This window comes from Physeter macrocephalus, chromosome 18 (genome assembly GCF_002837175.3).
Source record: "Physeter macrocephalus isolate SW-GA chromosome 18, ASM283717v5, whole genome shotgun sequence".
Taxonomy (NCBI): domain Eukaryota; kingdom Metazoa; phylum Chordata; class Mammalia; order Artiodactyla; family Physeteridae; genus Physeter; species Physeter macrocephalus.
Genome location: NC_041231.1, coordinates 69,843,772 through 69,865,195, shown reverse-complemented (window position 1 = coordinate 69,865,195; position 21,424 = coordinate 69,843,772). Strand labels below are relative to the sequence as shown.

The 21,424-nt window shown below is 42.3% G+C and overlaps 1 protein-coding gene across 4 annotated transcripts in view; it reads right to left on the bottom strand.

Annotated features, from left to right (window-relative positions):
* The window catches only part of ANKS1A (ankyrin repeat and sterile alpha motif domain containing 1A), a 200,330-nt gene extending 178,982 nt beyond the window's left edge, over positions 1-21,348 (bottom strand). For all 4 annotated transcript variants that reach the window (XM_024121998.2, XM_055080219.1, XM_055080220.1 and 1 more), the window contains exon 1: positions 21,060-21,348. In XM_024121998.2, the coding sequence (XP_023977766.1) occupies positions 21,060-21,262 (203 nt within the window). In that variant the 5' untranslated portion in view covers positions 21,263-21,348. The remainder of the gene's footprint in view (positions 1-21,059) is intronic.
* Positions 21,349-21,424: the final 76 nt, after the last annotated feature.

Genomic DNA, 21,424 nt, shown 5'->3' with positions numbered 1-21,424 from the left:
CGGTCCGGGAAGATCCCACATGCCGCGGAGCGGCTGGGCCCGTGAGCCATGGCCGCTGAGCCTGCGCATCCGGAGCCTGTGCTCCGCAACGGGAGAGGCCACAACAGTGAGAGGCCCGCGTACCGCAAAAAAAAGAAAAAAAAACGGAACCACCCATCCCTACATACCATACAGATACACAAAAGCAGGTCAAACAAGTCACTCAGAACTAATTCTGTTTCTCAATCCATCCCAAATGTATTGTTTTCAATGATCCTCTAACCAAGATATCAAAGTATTCTTACTAGTATACATCTTTCTAATCTAAAATCATCTTTGCAGTAGAATAAGGTAGTTCTAAAAAATAACTGTCTATTAAATCCTTACTATGTGCTAGGTGAGAGATTTTCAGTTATTTCAATTACTACTCTTTAATAAAATGTGTTGTCAACTCCTCTCAGAGGTGAAGGGGGCTCTCCCACCCCTGGGCAAACTACCCAGAGTCTGGAGCCCCGCCTCCCTGAAGACCCCAGACTCCCAGAACACCTGGGATCAGGGAGAAGCCGCAGGAGCTGCTCTGAGGTTGAGATCAGGCCGGGGAGAGAAAATGGGGCTGAGGACCACCCTCTCCCTCCAAGGGGCTCTCTGTTTTATGTTTAAACACAGGGGAACCAGAGCACACCAGTGATAAGGATCAGACTACACGCGTATCACCCGAAAATGCTGACACTGATGCTAATTATAGATACCGGAGAACAACAAATTAGTAAACAAGAAACTGTGAAATTATGATTCAGCCATGTAAAAATTAATACTAATTATAGTCACTTATGTGAATTGCTTACCTAATTACCATGCAGCACAATAATGATCATGCACATCAATAAAGGTGGCAGATTAGCATAAATGTTTGATTTCATCACAACACTGAACTGAGGTAATACCTGGCGGCTTTCATAAATTGTCACTCACCCAGCACGCTTTTTAGTTTGTTTGTTTGTTTTTGTTTTTTTTTGCGGTACGCGGGCCTCTCACTGTTGTGGGCCTCTCCCGTTGCGGAGCACAGGCTCCGGACGCACAGGCTCAGCGGCCATGGCTCACGGGCCCAGCCGCTCCGCGGCATGTGGGATCCTCCCGGACCGGGGCACAAACCTGTGTCCGCTGCATCGGCAGGTGGACTCTCAACCACTGCGCCACCAGGGAAGCCCCAGCACGCTTTTTTTACTCACAACTTAAAGCTGAATTGAACATCCCTGGGTGAACAAGAAATTGCATTGCTGTAAAAGCATAAACAGTCCCTGGGCACCACCTAAAAACTGGAACAGCAGAGATTCCGTGGCGACTCAGAACACTGCATAGAGAGATTCCAGGGGCAAGAAATATATTTTGCATTTTGTTATATATGACTCTGTAGCCAAACTGCCATTTCTCTTCTACTCATTTGAATGAGGATTCTCCATCCCACATACCACCATCCTTCATTCTAATCTGTCAGAGATTTATAGTAACAGGAAATTTGGAGCTGGGGCTGGCAGATAACTGAATTTTGGCTGACTGGAGAGAAAAGCTTCCTCTCAGCAGAAAGGGTGTGGTTTGGGTTTCTTAATGACCATTCAGGGTTAGGACTCCAGACATTGCCAATCACAAAGCCCAGACAGCTTGTTTTGCCTTTTCTAGAAATTTCCAGTCCTATGTACATGGTCCTTGAGCTTCACAAGGACGTATTCTCATAGCTAAGGACCAGAACTGTTTGTGAGGAAGTGCTAGGCCCTAGATAACAGCCCTGTGGGTTAAGGATCCCCCTCACTGCTATCCTGTGCACATCGAAGGAGCTTATTCCAGCATATCACAGGTCAAAGCAAAGACAGGGTTAGCATTAAACTTTATAAAAACCTTAGAATCAAATCTATACACCACTCTGCAAGAAGTGCCGGTTTGGCTTTCTGTACACATCTCAGTAAATAAATAACCTGAAAGGAGTAAGAAGTCTTTTCCTGCTTGCCATATCACTAGTTACCCCTAGGTTCAAGGGTCCACGGGTCTTCTCTGTGGGAATACCCATTTGGAGCTTTAGCTTTCACCGCAACAAACAAAGGACGATTAAAACAAACCAAAAGACTGATTTATCTGCCCGATTTTTAAAAAATTATCATACAACTCTAGGCCTTCATCTACAAATGCCTATGCACACAGAAATAAGTAATGGGGCTGTTCTAAAGCAAACACTTCCCTTCTGCTGAAGAGGGAAAAAAGTATTTCATTTCAGTTATGACTTACGAAAATACAGTCCTAAAAATTCCACTTTCTTATTTTACATTGTAAAATCCTATTTAGTCATAAGAGATTTCAACCTCTTGCTTGTAAATCAACTGCCAAGTCCTGTTCCTTGCACCTTCTGAATATCTTTCCAGTCGGGCCTCCTCTCCATGCCCACTGTTACTAGTCCTAATAGCTTTACACGCCTAATCAATTTCGACCCCTCCCATCCACGTCCCAGAAATCTGAAGTGACCTATAGAGACTGCAAATCCATCATTACCTTCGGTGTAAAATCCAAGTCCTGAACGTGGGCCTGACGGTCTCGCCTCTGCCTGCTACTCCAAGCCCATCTCTCCCCAGTCCCAGCACCCCGCCTCCACCCTCACACCAGACAATCACCTGCAGTTTTCTCCATCCTTTGCACATGCTGTGCACTCTCTCTCCAGCTTGGATGAGTCCTCACTTTCTCCTTCTTTGCCTGCGCAGCTCCTATTATCTCTAATGTGCCACTCAGATGTCACTTCTTCAAGGAGGAGCACTTCCCTCACACACTTGGAGTGCCCTCCTCACCCTCCCCCTGTCCCTTGGTTCCTCCATGATCCTCCAGCATCCCTGCTTCATAGCACTCAACACCTCCTATCTGTCTCCCTCGTTCGAAGATTAGAAGGCTGGGACCGAGCCTTTCTTTCTCTCTAATTCCACTGGCTCACACAAGGCCTGGGACTCATTAAATGAAGAGCCATCATCCTTTGGTTCCAAATCAGCACAACTTCCCCTACTAGAGAGTTACACATGTAAGCTACTGGGGGGTAGGGTGGGCGGGGGAACTACTAAGGTGACTTCTCATTAATGATGATGATAATTATTATGGTAAATGTCAGCTGAAGGCACAGAGCATGGTACAATGGAAAAAACATGGACTCTGCAGTCAGTGAGATATGAGACTGAATTTAGATAAGTAACATAAGCCCAGGTCTGTGGTTTTATGGGAGAATTTATTTAAGTCTGGGAACGTGTCGAGTATAGTATTCGGCACATATAGACCCACCTCTGCTCCCACCCCGCCGTACCCCATGGGCCTGGGTGTATGGTGGAGAAAAGGAAACACATTCCCAGGCAAAAACCTATGGTGATAAAGGCCAGAATGGTAGTTACCGCAAGGAGGGGCATTTTTGGCTGGGAGGTGACATGAGAGCCTTTCGGAGTACCGGAGACGTTCTATGTCTTGATCTTGGTGATGAGTACACAGATGTATACTAGGTAAAACACATTGCTCTGTACACTTACTATCCGTGCATTCACTGTAGGTAAATTATACTTCAATAACTTTTTTTAACTAATAAAGGAAGTACACACTCTCCCTATGATGGAAGACAGCCTCAAAGATGAGGCATGAAGTCAAAGCACGTTTGCACACTGAAAGCTCCTGGTCACCCACAGCAGTGATTCTTAGCCCCAGGGCTACAGTGTTATCATAAAGGGTCAGCAAATGCATTTGTACACCAGGCATTGGAAGCAGGCAGGATAAATGTCTCACATGCACGTACGTATCACAATGTCTCAAAGGTACAGAGAAGCTACCATATTTAATAAAACACATTAATTTCAGAGTGTTACTAACTTTAGAGTCACTCTGTTATAACATAGTTTCTCAATCAACAAACACTCAAAGTATAGCTACAATCCTGTTGGGACTAAAACAATTTTTTGAAGTGTCATCTTACTCTCAATCTCACACTCTCTCGCTCTCTCTCAGGCCTAAAGTCTAAACATGATCAAGCCAGCATCCTAGGGGTATACGGAGTGGTGGGGAGGGATCTCCAGACCACCCTAGGCCATTACCATCTTCTCTTCTTCCAACCTCCGTTAGCACCAACTATCTACATCCACGGCTAAACAGTCAAGTACCTAAAAGGTGGTTGGACTTCCTCTTTATAAATATTAATATTGGCAGCTGCCATTACTATGTTCCAGCCACTGTTCTAAGTACTTTACATGCATAACTTCATTTAATCTTCACTCAGTCTTATTATATGGGAGATATTATTATTAGAGATGAGGAAACTGAGGCCAAGAAATTAAGAAAGTTGTCTATTTTCTCTCAGTTGGTAGGTGGCAAAGGCAAGATTTGAACCCAGAGAACTTGACTTCAGAGCCACTACCTGACATGGCACTTGTGTGTTTACTTTTTATTCTGACATAATTTTAGGCTTACAGAAGAGCTGCAAAGATAGTACAGAGTTCTTGTGTACCTTTCACCCAGCTTCCCCTTATGTTATCATCTTACATAACCACGGCACATTGATCCAAACTTAAGAAAGTAACACTGGTACAATACTATTAACTAAACTACAGACTTTATTCAGACTTCCCCAGTTTTGTTTATTTTAATTTTTTTTTTGGAAGTATAGTTGATTTATAATGTTTTTACACTCATGCCCTTTTTCTGGTCCACTTTACATTTGTAGGCATAATTCCTTAGTCTCCATTCTGTAATGGTTCCTCAGGCTTTCCTTGTCTTTCACAGCCCTGTCACTTTTAAAAAATACTAGTCAGGTATCTTGTTGAATGCTCTTCAGTTTGAGTTTGTCTGTTTTCCCATAATTATGGATTTTGGGGTAAGAACGTAAGAGGTGAAGTGCCCTTCTCATCACATCCTATCAGGGGGTAAGTGACATCAACATGACTAAAAATGTTAACCTTGACCTCTTGGTTAAGGTGGTGTCTGCCAAGTTCTTCCACTGTAAAGTCACTGTTTTCCCTTTCCATACTCTATTATTTGGAAGCCAGTCTCTAAGACCAGCCCACACTCAGGAGAAGGGGAATTAAACTCCATCCCCAGGAGAGGAGAGTTTCAAAGAATATGTGGACATGGTTTGAAACCACCACAGTAATTAATAAATATTTTTGGAAGATGCCTTAAGGCCATGCTAATATTCTGTTTCTCCTTAAACTGTCACAAACTAATTTTAGCCTTCATTGGTAGATCTTGCCTGCAGCAATTATTACTGTGGTGTGCTAATGGTGATTTTCTATTCCTCTCATTCCTTCTACATTTATTAACTGGAATTCTTCTGAAAAGAAGAGCTATCTCTTCTCTCCCATTTACTTATTTATTCAATCATTTATATCATTAACTCATAGATGTTTATTTTATTCTTTGGCTTATAATCCATTACTATTGCTTTTTATTTTGCTGTTCAAATTGTTCCAACTTTGGCCATTGAGAGCTCTTTCAGGTTGGCTTCTGTGTTCTTTTGACATATTCGTCTTTTTTTATTTTCCCTGCCCCAGTGCTGGAATCAACGATTTCTCTGAGGAGATCATGGGGCCATTTTATCATCACTCTAATCAAGTCAATTTCTTAAGGAAACTGACCAATTTCATATTCCTAAGTATCTCCTACAGCAGTATGCTTGACATACAGGAATGTAGTTGTTTACGAAAGCTTCAAGGGCAAAAAGAGCAATGGCCTGCTTGCACACTCACAGAGTTGAGGCGACAGGCTTCTTCCTCTCCTGAGCCACCGTGTGGGACAAGGTGTAGAAAAAGCCACATGGTTCCTGGCACACAGTAAGAGTACAGTAAGCAGTAGGTCCTTTCCCCAGTCTGTCTCTGCAGCTGCTTTAAGACGTGCTGATGCACCTTCCTTGGGACCTCTGTCAGGAAACGCTACAAACACTGCCCCACCCCTTTTTTTTTATGGATGGGAAACTGAGGTGCAGGAGAAGTAAAAAATATTGCCAAGGGCTTCCCTGGTGGTGCAGTGGTGGAGAGTCCGTCTGCCGATGCAGGGGACACGGGTTCGTGCCCCGGTCCGGGAGGATCCCACATGCCACGGAGCGGCTGGGCCCGTGAGCCATGGCCGCTGAGCCTGCGCGTCTGGAGCCTGTGCTCTGCGACGGGAGAGGCCACAACAGTGAGAGGCCCGCGTACCGCAAAAAAAAAAGAAAGAAAAAAAAATATTGCCAAGATCATACAGCTAGAGAATGGCTGAGGTAATTCTAGGTGGAAGGCCCCTGGGGGCCTGCTCTCCCATGCCCTTCCCCAGAGGCAGCATGCACCCTGAAGGAGGAAGGTTCCTGCAGACCATGTTCCCTGTAGACTGATTTTTCTGTCTAACCCTCATCCTCTTCCCTTCAGAGTTCAAGCATGGAGAGGCTGACTAAAGGGTAAAACTAAGAGACCTATGTGCTTTCCAGACCCCAGGGTTCCAGATAGTCCTGGACCAACTCTACAGACAAGAAGAACTTAAGGCTTAATTTAAAGATTTTGTCTGGGTATCTACAGATCAAATAAAAGGCTAACATCAAAATCAGTGAAGGAAGGAAAGACAAGATTTAGATTTTGTTCCACTCAATCCCAGATGGCCACACGAACCAAAAGACCAATCCTAAGTGACTAGTATAAGTATGAATACTAAGTGGGCAATGAGAAACAAATTAAACACATTAAAACGAATGTGAAACACAATCAAAACAATGTTAAAAACCAGAAGGTTAAGCCTACAGGTGTCAAAATCTTGCAAGTCCCAGTACCGGGTAATGAGGAAACCTGATGCCAGCCAGATTCATCACATGAAGTCAGCCAGTGACTTCATTATTTCATCACCAGAAGGAAATCAGATAATACCTTGAGCAATAGGAAGTGTTCAAACACACACACACACACACACACACGGCAATAATGGTGGTTATTACGTTATTATATAATCACATTTTTTCAGATATATAGTTGACTAAAGAGTAAATATTAAAAAGTGAGGGAAACAGAAATGATGGTAACTAAAGACAAAGAGTCTAACAGATCATGATGGTTAAAGAAAAGACATTTTTAAAAAGACAGCTGAAAAAACTTAAGTTGGTTGAAAAAACTTAAGTAAAAGTACTGGATCCTGATTTTGTATACACTCTCCAAGAAAGAAAAAACTGTTAAACTTTAAAGTGAAACACTAAACCCTCGATCATTTACTTAAAAGCCTTTCTGAAAGTCTGCTCTGGGTCTGCTAAAGACAGCGAAAAGGCTGCTGGTTAAGACTGACTAGCAAGAAAACTATTCTCCAGCCGAGTTCTTAAACATATAATAATGGAGATAGCAACAGATTAAAAAGTAACGAATCTGGAATCTCTGCCGATTTCAACATCTGAGATATTTTCATTTGTAACAGATAAAAAGTAATAAGAGTATTCTATTACTGCTAAGCATATAGGACCCAGAGGTGTTTTCAGAACTACTCAGCTAGAATACTATCTTTTCCTTCTACTTCTACAACCTGGGGACTCAGACGTCTTCTTGGCAGCCATGATCTCCACATAAAATAGACTCTACAGGCCTTGCAAATGGAAAATCTCGGTCCTGGGCAAGTCACTTTAACCTTTCTCATCAGTAAAATGGTCACGAATACCAACATCACAGGATTGTGAAGATTAAAGCACCAAGGATTATGGAAGTAACATTTCCTGTCCCATAATTCTAGGCTTCAAACTACTATCAACAATCATTTGAACCAGCCAGACAATACTCTCTGAAAGTCATTTTATGGACAGACTAATTATTGTTTGGGAATGTAAAATATGGTCATAAACCACTAATGAGGCAGGGGAAGGGGAAGGAATTGTAAAAAAGCAGAATGGGTAGCAATAGCTAGAAATAATTTCAAATACACAGGCCTCTAGTTTCTTGCCAATTGTTTAGATTTACTTCCCTTGCACACCCTTTGGCCTCTGTGGTACCTCCGGCAAGCATGTGTCCAAAACAAATCTTTATCACTTTAAAATCTGGTGGGGGAGGAGAGGGTACTGAATTTTCCCAGAGGTGAAATTCATGAAAGCATTAACCTGCTTGAGAGGAAGGTGAGAATTTTCTAGAAGAAAAGTTTGAGGAAGTTTGAGAATAAGGGAGGCTTTTTCCTCTTCATGAGCTGCACGGCTTCCCCTATATCCTCTAAACTAATATATTATTTGGCATAAGTTTAAAGACATTCCCCTTGTCTAACTTTCTTATATTCCAAGGAAATTGTCAATGATTTAAAAAATAAGCTTCTCACATTATGTAGTCAAAGTGTTCCAAAGGGATTTTGTATTACACTCTTAATAAAAGGAACAATCCCCAGTTGCAAAAAAGCTAAGACTAAGGACTCTGGAGACAGTCTGCCTGGGCTTGGAACCAAGCCTCAGCACTTCCCAGCTTACTACAGTGGGCAAGTTATTTGATGGCTCCGGGCTTTGGTTTCCTCATCAGTAAGACAGCAATACTACTTGTGCCCTCCCCAAAGTGTTGTTATGAGGATGAAATGAGCTAATATTTGTAAAGTGCTTAAGAACTGTGGATGGCACAAAGTGTTATCAAAGCAACTATTAAATTAAAATAAATCCCTAATTTTGGGGGTAAAATTTTACCTAAGCATATAGTAAGGGGTGGTTTGAATTTCATCCAAAGACACAGTTCTCCAAATGGTCAAACGCAATGCTTTACGAGCAAAAGTTTGGGGAGTCAGACTCCTGGCTCTGCCCTCCTCCATGTGGCCCTGAGCTGGTCACTTTAACCTCTCCCTGAACCTTTGTTTCTTCATCTGTAAAATGAGGATAATAACAATTAGCTAGCAGGTATGCTGTGAAGATAGACTGAGAAAATATAGATGTAAAGTTCTGGGTACAGACAGAGGAAAGTATTAAGTGCTCAAGAAGTAAAACTCTTCCCCAACAACGTGTACATCCCAACCTACCACAGAGTCTGTAGTGACAGCTCTGAGCTGCTGTGAACTAACTTGTGAGTGAATTACCTCAAATACTGCAATCTAAGCTGGGCTTTTGCTGAAGTTTTATCAGGGCTGTGGGGCAACCTGAAGAAGCAAGAATCAGGCAGGTGAACCGAACCAGGATCCAGAATCAAACTGGATCATAGGAGGAGGAAGGAACATGACACCAACAGTTATGAACAAAGCCAGGACCAGGCTCCTCTCCAGGCCCAGCAAAGAGCTAAAGATCTAAAAACAAGCCCCAGAAAGAATTTTCCAGGTAAACAGCCCTTTTGAAATGATCTGTTTTGAAAGCTCTTCTGGCCATTGGACTTCTTAGAAGTAGGTCTCAATTATAATTCAAAAGGAAAAATAACTTGAGAAATGGATTGTGTTTAAAGGAAACTGAAAAGAAAATCACAATGAAGGCTTATTCAGGTGAAAGGAAAACAAAGTCAACAGGTTGGTTCACTCAGACAAAAAGGGCTGGGGTACAGGCAGAAACTCCCTTTAAGAAGGGTCCTCCTAAGGTTAAATAAAGCACCATCTCCAAATACACTAGCTTGTGTTTTCTAAGTATCTGATACCTCAAGTAATAGCACCACTGTCTACTTTTTCACAGGTAAGAAGAGAGAGTTTCCAATTTTTTTTTAATTTGTTTCATTGAGTGCATTTTTCACCTTTATTTATTTTAAAAATTTATTTTATTATTTATTTATTTTTGGCAGTGTTGGGTTTTCGTTGTTGCGCGCGGGCTTTCTCTAGTTGCGGCGAGCGGGGGCTACTCTTCGTTGTGATGCATAGGCTTCTCATTGCGGTGGCTTCTCTCATTGCGGAGCACGGGCTCTAGGTGCGTGGGCTTCAGTGATTGTAGCTCATGGGCTCAGTAGTTGTGGCTTGCGGGCTCTAGAGCGCAGGCTCAGTAGTTGTGGCGCACAGGCTTAGTTGCTCCACGGCATGTGGGATCTTCCCGGACCAGGGCTCGAACCCGTGTCCCCTGCACTGGCAGGCGGATTCTTAACCACTGCGCCACCAGGGAAGTCCCCTCCAATTTTTTTTAATTAAGAAAATTAAATTCCCTGAGACTTTAAGCTTTCACTATGACTGAAAAGAATTGTAATTAGGAGATCTGACTATACACAAGCAAAGCTGAAAGTCACAAATTCAATAAAAGGAGGGACAATAATAAAAAAATTTACTTTCTTAATCTTAGTAAGGACAAGCACTTAATAATGCCCTGCAAATTAAGGCTACTAATCCAATATCAGTGAATGGTCAATAAATGCTGACTACTGGTACTATTATTAGTGGGACATACATTTGGAGCTGCTTTTCCAGTCACATCGAGTCCTCACTGGCAGGGATAAGCCAGTGTGCAGCCCCGACAGAGGACAGACCCCATCACGTGGAGGCAGAGGCACAGCCTCGGTGTTGCAAGAATTACGCACCATCCAACTCAACAGTGTGAACTCCATGTTTTAAGATACATTTTCCGGGCTTCCCTGGTGGCGCAGTGGTTAAGAGTCCGCCTGCCGATGCAGGGGACGGGGGTTCGTGCCCCGGTCCAGGAAGATCCCACATGCCGCGGAGCGGCTAGGCCGTGAGCCATGGCCGCTGAGCCTGTGCATCCGGAGTCTGTGCTCCGCAACAGGAGAGGCCACAACAGTGAGAGGCCCGCGTACCGAAAAAAAAAAAAGAAAAAAGATACATTTTCCTTTCTCAGTAAAGTCCAACATATTTCTTCTCTTGTTTTTATTTTCATTTTTCATCTTAACTCATGATAATGCTCTTTAAACAATCTGAGAGGCCAACATGAAAGTGCTGTGGAGTAAGATGGAGCTGGATGCTGTCATTACCTAATAGAGGCCAAGATCTCTCTGAAGTAGAACGCTTACTGTCCCAACAACTGTCAAAAAGAAACAAATAAGTGGTTCCATGTGCTGCTTTTATCACTTTTAAATTGACACTACAGGTGTAGCATTTGTACATCTGGCTGGTCAAGGGGGGGAATCTGAGCCAAAGCAGAAGGACCCTGACCCAGTCCTCCCACCGCCACTCCAAACACATAAACCAATGGATAAAATAAAACAAAGAGAAATACTTTCATATATAGTTGAGCTCCAAACCAAGAAAAGAAAATATACAGATGGCAGAACAGGAACTCAAGATCGGACCTGTGAGTGGGAGCTCTGAATGCAATAGCTCAGAAGTCAATAATGAGACAGAGACCTATGCTTAGTATACTTAACGAAAGACAATTCAACTGACTCTTCAATGTTTATGTAAAAAGTGTGACACCATGAAACATATTCAGAGTAACATATGAGACTGAATAAGTAACAACTCACTTTGACACACCTAGATTCTTATCTAGAGCCACCCCATAAACCTGGTGGGAAAACACCATTTTTAGTGGGTTTTCCATAATTATAATCTAAAGAAATTTGGTTACTAAAGTCTCTAGAGTATCTTTTTAAGGCTTTGTTACCTATAGGGCCATGTATGGCCAGCAGGAAACTTAAAAAATTAAAAGCCAGCTGAACTAATCCGGACTCTGGAAGATTAGAATTCTTGATTTGCAAGTGACCAGAAGAAGCAGCACAAACTGGAGGACTCTGAGTAGAAATAGCACTCAATTAAAATACACAAATACAAACAACACTTCATTACAAACCAGTTCAACTGCTCTACATAGTAAAGTAAAACTGTCAAAGTCTAAATGTCTCAGAGCACATTTTAGAAAGGTTATTATTGAAGCACAAATAAGCTTAAAAGTACTAGTTCAGGGCTTCCCTGGTGGCGCAGTGGTTGAGAGCCCGCCTGCCGATGCAGGGGACACGGGTTCGTGTCCCGGTCCAGGAAGATCCCACGTGCCGTGGAGCGGCTGGGCCCGTAAGCCATGGCCGCTGAGCCTGCGCGTCCGGAGCCTGTGCTCCGCAATGGGAGAGGCCACAACAGTGAGAGGCCCACGTACCGCAAAAAAAAAAAAAAAAAAAAAAAAAAAAAATTACAAATTCATAATGATTATTCACAAGAAACTCATTGGACACCTCTGAAGACTACTAGGAAACCAACTTGATCTGAAAACTGGTAAATAAGGGGAAAGAATCAAGCATTTAATCCATCTTTCCTACACAAACTCTACCTCAAGGTAACCAAGTAGTTAATAACATGAGGTTTCTCTATAAAGTTTCTCTCCAAAAAGTATTCCAGTTAATAAATGAAGAAGGTAAAATAGAAATGAAAAATCACCATTTTGCAAACTCTAAATCATGGCTTTAGACCGTGATCGTCAATGGCTGCCGACATCACAAAAAAGAAGACTAAACAGAAGGACGTACACAACATCCCCTAGAAAGAAATCCTGCCAGAAAATCTGAACCTGAATCAGACCAAGCCTAGATCTGATTTCCAGCCCACAGGAAATACAGGGGACAGATGAACATGTTGAATGATACCTCAGAGATGCAATCAGCGAAACCCAGACTCTGGGAAACGGGGCAAATGACCTTTTTTTCTTCAACAAATAAACTGGAATGAAAAAATGACAGAGATGAAAGCCACAGATTTAAAGAGACTTACGAGACATACCAACCAAATGCAATGTATGGACCTTGTTTGAACACAGATTTGAACAAACCAACTATAAAATATAAAATAAAATATTTTGGGGAATTCCCTGGTGGTCCAGTGGTTAGGACTCCACACTCTCACTGCTGAGGGCCTGGGTTCAATCCCTGGTCAGGGAACTAAGATCCCACAAGCTACGTGGCCAAAATAAATTAAAAAATAAATAATAAAATATTTTAGACCATATGGAAATTTGAACCCTGACTAACTAAACACTTGATGGCTTCAAGGAATTGCCATTTTCAGGTGTGATAATGGTATTTTTAATATTTTTTAACAAGTCCTTATCTTTTAGAGAGACACACTTAAATGATATATAGGTTTTCTTCAAAATAATTGAGTTGGGGGGGATGATGATAAAAAGAAACAAAATTTGCCATAAGCTGATAATTGTTTTATGGTTACTTAAGGTATGTGAGGATTCATTATTTTATTCTCTTGACTTCTATATGTTTGAAATTTCCCACAATAAAAGCTAGAACAACAAAAGGCAAAAACAAAATGGATTCTGTCTCATTCTGCTTGAAACATATTGCTCCACACATTTGTATTATTAATGGCCCTCTTCTAAACATTTTGCCTCTGAAGAAGGACCCAAGAGGCCCCAACCTGACTAATAAAAATCCTGTGCCTGCACAAAGGTAACTTTCTAAATATAAGTAGCATTTAGCAGCCACAGATCAGTACATTACTTTCCAATCAGAAGGACCCAGGAGATGTAAGGGGCCTTAGAATTACTGTGAGTCCTCAAATTCAACTGCACATATGTGATTTTTGCAATGGTTAAATACTCAAATTACATCTACTAGCCTACTGAGTATATAAAATGTCATAAGCACGAGCACGCACAAAAACTTATCTACAAGGATGTACATCACAGTGTTGTTCCAACAGCAGAAAACTAAAATCAAACTCATGTCTAATGGTAGGGAAGGGATTAAATAAATTACAGTTCATACACACTATGGAATACCACTTACCCATTTAAAATGAGGTTGAGGGGAATAGAAAATGATGGGGAAAATGTTCACCATATACCAAGGAGAAATTTGAGACAAAGTACCTATAGAACATTGTCTGTTTGGAAGAAAAAAAAAAAAGTTTGCATAGAAAAAAGACCAAAGTATGTACACCAAAATTGCAACAGTTAATTTCTGTAGGTGGTAGAACTATAGATGATTTTATTTTCTTCTTTGTGCTTTTATGTGTCTAGCAATTTTTCTATAATAAAGGCAGAAGTCCATAATCCCTTATCTACAATTCAGGAATCCAAAAAGTTATGAAAATAAATTTTCAAAAGCTAGCGGCAGACTTGGTTAGGTGCAAAACTGATATGGAGCTGCTTCATATTTATCCCATTTAGTGTGAATATTAACAGGTTTCACTCCAAAATGTAATGTTTCAGAGTGCTGCCCCAGATCCCAGTAGGAGCTCAGTATCACCCTCCAGCAACTCTAAAATTCTGGATTCTAAACCGCAAGATTTCAGACAATAGATTGTGAACATTTATCAGTTTGTAACTTTGCCACCATTACCATTTTCAGGCTTTTAAAAATGGGACTCATATTTGAAAATGTTGGGAGCCTCTGCTATCATAATTATAAATTTTTTAATGGGAACATAAAAAACACATGTCCTTAACAAACAGGATTATCATTCCAGATTCATCAAAGGTGGCGAGCACTGGGCTCCCTTCAGATAACTGTAGTAGCCCAGGTTCACCAAGCCCTTGGCATGTGCCAGGCATTATGTGTCTTACACATCTTAACTCATGGGATGCTGCCTCAGGAGGTAGGTACTATCCTAGGCCCATTATATATATGAAGACACAGATGCTCAGAGAGGTTATGTAACTTGCCTAAGTCACAGGCAGAGATGGATCAGAGCCTGACCCTTAGCAGCCATGCTATACTCTCACCAGTTAAGTAAGCCAGAGGGCTGTTCTGCTTCCTGGACCATCTCCACCGTTTTTAATAGTGGTAAGAACATCACAAGTAAAGCAGAGACAACTGACGTTCTAAAAACCCTTTTTTGATTTGTAAACTAAACAAACTTGATCTACAAATTACTGAGAAAGGATAAATATGAAGCCATACCATATAATTTCTAGTATTACTACCATTAACTCTAACCACACCAAAGTTATTTGAAGATGTTCTATGAATGTAACAATATAATTTTCTATACCACAAAAAATCTCCCAGTAATCCTTTGGAAATCGGTGTGGGGAACATTTTCTGAGGGCTCTCCAGAAGAGACCCAGTTCCTGCCCACAGGACAGCCCGACATTTCCAAGAACAAACTCTCCACTATCTACTTTTGGGGCTTCCTTGGTGTCTCTGGGCTATAAAACCCAGTAATTTACTTTCCCTACTGAAGACTAGGGCAGAAATAGCCTTGACTTCCTTTTGCAAACCAAAATTCATAGCTGTTTGAGGTGAACAAACCAAGGAGGGTGAGGGGTACGGGGAAGAACCTTCAAAGGGATTTTTCTGGCCAAAGATGCAACTTTCACTGGGACCAGAACCTCCCAGGACAAGTGAACATGTTGAAGCTGACTAGATACAAACCAAATTCTTCACAGGATTGTTTCACTGTTTCCCCTCTCTAATTTTTGTAACTAAGACACTCAAAAAGGAACTTCAGGGACTTCCCTGGTGGTCCAGTAGGTAAGACTCTGTGCTCCCAATGCAGGGGGCCCAGGTTCAATCCCTGATCAGGGAACTAGATCCCACACGCATGCCGCAACTAAGAGTTTGCATGCTGCAACTAAAAAAGATCCCGCATGCCACAACGAAGATCCTGCATGCCGCAACTAAGACCCGGTGCAGCCAAAATATAAATAAATAAATAAATTATACTTATAAAATAGATTCATTTTTTAAATTTTTTTTTCAAAACTGAACTTCAATCAGAGAATTAAGGAAAAGGGAGATCGCTGACTTAACAAACTTCTGTTAAATTATCTTTTACTACCAGCAGATGCCTTACTCAGTTTAACATTAGGAATGCTCTAGATGTTTAGATATAAAGTAACCACGCTGCAGTCATTCCCAGGCATGCCACCTTGTTTTGTTTTTTAACAGGGGGACCACGTTCTGCTTTTGAAAAAGCAAAAATGTACAGCAACTCCAAATGAAAGGAAAAGGGTTGCCATCCCAATAAAATTATACTTAAGTATTTTAAGAAGTTCTTTAAAAAACATTTTTAATGAATTAAGAAGGTTTAGTGGAAGATCCAGAAAACTGCTATCCTAGTAAATAGTTGTGTTTTTTGTTGTTGTTTTGTTTTGCATTCTCTTAGAAGAGCAGGAACTTAGATCACACAAATCCATGAGTTCCTGCTTCTAAGGCCTCCCATTCTACATCCTTACATGGTCAGTGTTACACTCCTCCTCAGGATGTTAAAATCATCTTGCTCAAAATAGGCACATTCAAAAGAAATCTAGCACAGTAGGAGGGCAAAAGTAAAAGGGTCAGCATGAGAAAAAGCTGTCATGTCACTATAATTTCCAAGCTATACACATCCATTCTCAGGGGCCATTTCAATAGAATCATTAGGGTAATCACTTTTTTTTTTAAGTATGAATTCCTTAAATAAACATCAGGAATCCTCTTTCTTTAAAACAATGAATAACTTTGTCATATCTTCTGACATGTGGAGAGAACCCGTTATTGTCCCCAAAATGGGATCCAATTTTCAAAACTTTCCATTCTTCATTCCTTATTTCAGAACCTTTTCATATCTTTGGGAAATTTATGACTGTCTTTGGATAATCTCCCCACCACCCACTGTAGAGTAAAATTCTAGTTTATAGTCAAATTTATTGCTACTGTCTATAAATTTTCAGATTTCTCCAGCAAGCCTCCTTGGCTTCTTTTCTTTTCTATATATATATATATATATATATACATTTTTTTAAAATTAATTTATTTATTTATTTTTGGCTGTTTTGGGTCTAGGTTTCTGTGCGAGGGCTTTCTCTAGTTGTGGCAAGCGGGGGGCCACTCTTCATCGCAGGGCGCGGGCCTCTCACTATCGCGGCCTCTCTTGGTGTGGGGCACCGGCTCCAGACTCGCAGGCTCAGTAGTTGTGGCTCATGGGCCTAGCTGCTCCGCGGCATGTGGGATCTTCCCAGACCAGGGCTCGAACCCATGTCCCCTGCATTAGCAGGCAGATTCTCAACCACTGCGCCACCAGGGAAGCCCTGGCTTCTTTTCTTATTCATTCTTCGCATGCTTAAGAAATCAGGTATAGAACTTTCCTAGACTATGACACAATCTATTCCTCAATTACAACCTTTGGTCTATTTCTCTGTGCTTCTGAACCCTCAGGAGTGCATTTCACTTTACATCATTCACATTGACACATATCAATATTTAGCTCATAATCCACTTCATAGTTTTAAGCTAATGAATTGTGTTTTCTTTTAACTTTTCCTTTCCTCAGAACTTTCTTCCCTTAGTTGTTAGAACACTTTTAATCCAAATCTTACTGTATTCTCAAACAGAAGTTGCTTTCCTGAAAATCAGTAGTTTTCACTATAGCCATAAACATATTAAACTCTCCATTACATGAAAATGTGAGTGCCCTACTATGTGCCCAGGGCTGAGAAATACCGTGTTTAAAAAAAAAAAAAAAAAAGTTGAACACAGAGCCTGTCTCAAGCTACAGAATAAAGGCAACCATTCAACAATTAGAAAATGAGACAGTATTATATAAAGTAAAATCCATGCTATTCAGAACCTCTGTAGGACAAGGCATTTTAGACAACTATGCTTTCTAGAAAATCTACTGCTTGTCCTTTGAAATAACAAATATTATATTTGAATCATTTTAGATAGAAAACTAAAATTTTTTGTACTTTCATTAACAAGCTATACTGAACATAATTTAATCTTTATTTGATTGGCTAAGAGTCACAATAAACAGATACTACAGCACTAAGCTATAGTGCAGTGATGCTTGGGGCCTAACCAGGTGTGTAGGGCTATATTCATCTATGTTAATAGTCTCAAATTACTGGTGGTGGGAAAAATTATGCTAGCCTTTTATTGCTTTTTCTCTTATTTTGTCAATCTGTCACACAGACATATCATACTACTATAAACACTACAAGGGAACAGACCTTGTATTGGGAGAGGACTAATTTTGACAGGCTACCTACTATGTGCCAGGCCTGAGATAAATTTTGCAGTGCATCTAACAATTGGCGTAGCACAAAGCAGATGATGGGTAAACATTTGGTGGGTGAATGGCATTAGTGTGCCTGCCTGAGCAGGGCCTCTCCCTTATTTACTGTTTCTAATCTGCCGTGGCTTGGAAAACAGATACCCAAGAGTAAAAGAACAGCATTTAAGACGTGTCTGGTATGGCACTTTGCACGTGGCAGGTACAGCATGGCAAAACTGTACGTGCTCAACAGAACTGGGGAAGCGTAACAGTGAGCGCTTACAATGTGCCAGAAACTGTGGTGAGCTTCTTCCACACATTACAAAGACAATACCTATAAAGCAGACAATATTCCCCCCATTTCACAGATGTAGAAATTGAGGCTCAGAGTGGTTGAGTAATTCACTGAAAGTCAAGCAGCTAGTCAGCGGTAGCAGCGAAATGTGAATCCAGGCAGTCTGACTCCAGAACAAGTGGTCTGAAGCGTAATACTATACTGCCTCTGAATAAGTATATAGTAAATAAGTGAAGGTCAAAAGGACATGAAGTTCATAACAACTTTTTTTCCTAGTAGAAGTCTTCTTTGCTGACTTTCTGATTCTCAGCAGGTATGTTCTCAATTGGTGAGGGTTACTATATGTAAAGCAATAAACTGTGAAATCTAGGCAAGCAAAGTATGAGTTGATACGCTACTGTTCACTGCAGATAATGGGTTCCAAAGAAGTAGAAGCCTGAGAGATCTGTGTGTATTAGGGTCATTAGGGAGGGCTTTAAGAGGTTAAGACCTAAGCCCAAGCAGTATAAGAGAAAAGGGATGGGTGAGAGAGGAGGCATTTTGTAGCTTAAGAATAAGCACAAAGCCTTTGTGGAATGGGGGTGGGGGGTGGGCTGGGTCATAAACAGTTGAGTAGACAAACATACCTGTGATCCAGAACGTTTATATCCACTGCAGCTGTAAGCTCCTATTCCTGCCTGCTTTACTTGGTCATTCCAAACAGCTGGACAAACGTAGGCTGCAATTGACAATACTAGTGGGGTAGGATATGGCAGCTAATGCAAGGGCCAAATCTGAAGCTATGATTCCACGGCTCTCATTAAATAACCCAGGGTCCTTGAGGTGGGGTGTGTGCGCATAGGAGACCTACCCTCTACTATCTCCAAACCTAAAAAGAGAGGACATGCTGACCTAGGGATTATCTAAATGCATGGTTTCATTTTCTCAGAAATCTTTCACTAGGTTTAATCAGAGTCACCTCTAATTAATGATACACCTAGTGTAACTAGTGCCTGCAGATCCTCTCTGCCCCTAGGAGTCACGGGGATGAGAGGCCGGAGCAGCTCTGAGGCCATCTACCATCTCGACAACAGATACAAGAGCAAGTCAGAAGGAGTCAGCTCTCTTACACAAGGGAGTGGAGACAACATCCACCCTTTATGACAGAGACTGGACATATTAACATGAGGCCCAAAGTAAAAAAAAAAAAAAGAAAATCAACAAAGATTTTCTAGTCTTGCTAACTACAAGGTAGTTAAGTGGGGTGTGGGTGGTAAGGTATCTCTGGCAAACAGCCAAATGCTGTAGCATTCAGCTCATTAGAGACAGGCACCTCCAAACCGGTATGGTCTTTCTCTCACCTCTCAGACATCAGAAGTGCAGGAATATCAAAGTAATCCAGGTAATATTCAAAACCCAATTTATGGATTCGAAGTCCATTTATTGAACACGTGTCAGGCACTGATATAGGAAATGGGACTATAAACATAAAGACTAAGTCACTCTGAAAGATGGAAGTATAGCCATCCATTATTATTATTTCTTTTTATCACACCCAACCTCTTAAGGCTCCAGACAGAAAGTTCTTCTAGTGACCCACTGGCACCAAATAAGTCTCCTTTCCCACCTCAGTGCCCCTGATCATGGTGTGCCCACTTGGAACGCTCTCACAGTACCTCACCTACCCAAATCCTCACATCCTGCAAAGTCAGCTGAAGTCCCCCTCCTCCTGGAAGCTCTGATCTCCATCTCATCCCACAGTGATGTCTCATTTCTCTGAACTACTAACAGTGAGTACCACCATCAGTTTATGTAGAAATGTATCATTCCCTAATTGATACTTTTATTTATTCAACAAATCCTGAGTACTAACTGTGACAGCATTGTTCTAGGGGCTGGAAATTGCCGCAAATGGTACTGGTTTTTGCCTCCCCGAAAGAAACCCCTGGGGGAGTTCTTCTCTTAGACTGCTTTTTAATATCTTCCTGTATAGACCTGGGTTTGCACTCAGTGCTTAATACCTAACAATTTATTAGAGCCTTGGGCTTTTTTGGTCCAAGCTCACTCAAATTGAAGTTACATAAACTAATGGGGAACAATGAAGAGAATGAAGTTCATTTCTAAATGAACTTCCACTTCTTAAAAACCTCAAAAGAACAAGGAAGGAAAAGAAAACCGGGTATGAAAGTGCTGCTGAAACAACACATTTTACTCACACTGACAAAGCACCTACAATCCCCCCTCCAAGCCACATAAAAACGACCTTTTTCTCTCAATCCTTACAACTCCAGATTCAAGTGTTTATTTTAACAACAGACCTTGGAAAAGTTTAAAGCACCCCTCAGCCTCCTAAACAAGTCTTTCTAAAGCTTTATTTTTTGATGAATAAACCCCCTGATGAACCCTGCATATGCCACTTAACAGACTAATCCAATGAGATTCACTATAAGGAACCAGAATTTAAGCTTCAAGCACAAGAGGGGCTCAAAGAAGAACACTTTGAGCGTGATAAACCCAGAGGCAATTTTAATATAAACAACAAAAGCCACGTCCTGCAGAGCCTAGTGGAAGGTTCCAAGTTCCCAAAAGAAGGGAATCAAGAGAATTTCCTCCAAGGGAACTGCGAGATTCTGCAAGGCGTGGGAATTTCTGCAGGAGATGAGGGAGATTTAAAATATAAATATTTTCTGCTCTAAAGTGGCTTGTGAGATACAACAGCTGGCACCCAACAGCGGGCGAGGGTGAAGCCCGGCTGTGCCATGCGGCGGAGGCTGCCACCTGGGCACTCCCACCATTCTTCGCTGCCGGGTTAGGCGAGACGAGGAGAGCCTGACGCCGCGCAGACCCGCGCCGGCGCCCCTCGCCCCTTGGGCCGCCTGCCCTCGCCCCGGGGCACCCCGCAAACCCACCCCGCCAGGGCCTCCGGAGCCCCGATCTCTCTGGGGACCCAGGAGACGGGCAGGGGAAGAGGGGTCTCCAGGCAGCTGACCAGCCCCGTAGCGTTACCCACCTGAGCAGGCTGGAGAGGGGATGGCTCGAGGAGCCGAGACCACCACCGCCGCCGCCGCCGCCGCCGCCGCCGCTGCCTCCCCCTGAGCCCCCGCTGCCGCCGCCCCCGAAGCCCGAGGAGAGGCGCTTCCCGGACAGTAGCTTCTCCACGGCCGGGAGGTGTCCGGTGCGGGCCGCCTCCAGCAGCTCCTGCTCCTTCCCCATCCCCAGGGCCGCCGCCCCCTGGACCCCCTTTCCGGGGCCGCCGCCAAGCCTGTTCTGGCTCGCAAACTTTCGGTCTCCGGGCAACGCGCCCCCCAAACCGGCCGGGACACCTCCCCCCTCCCCCCACCTTTTCCCCCAGGAGCGCGTCACTTCCGGGATCCA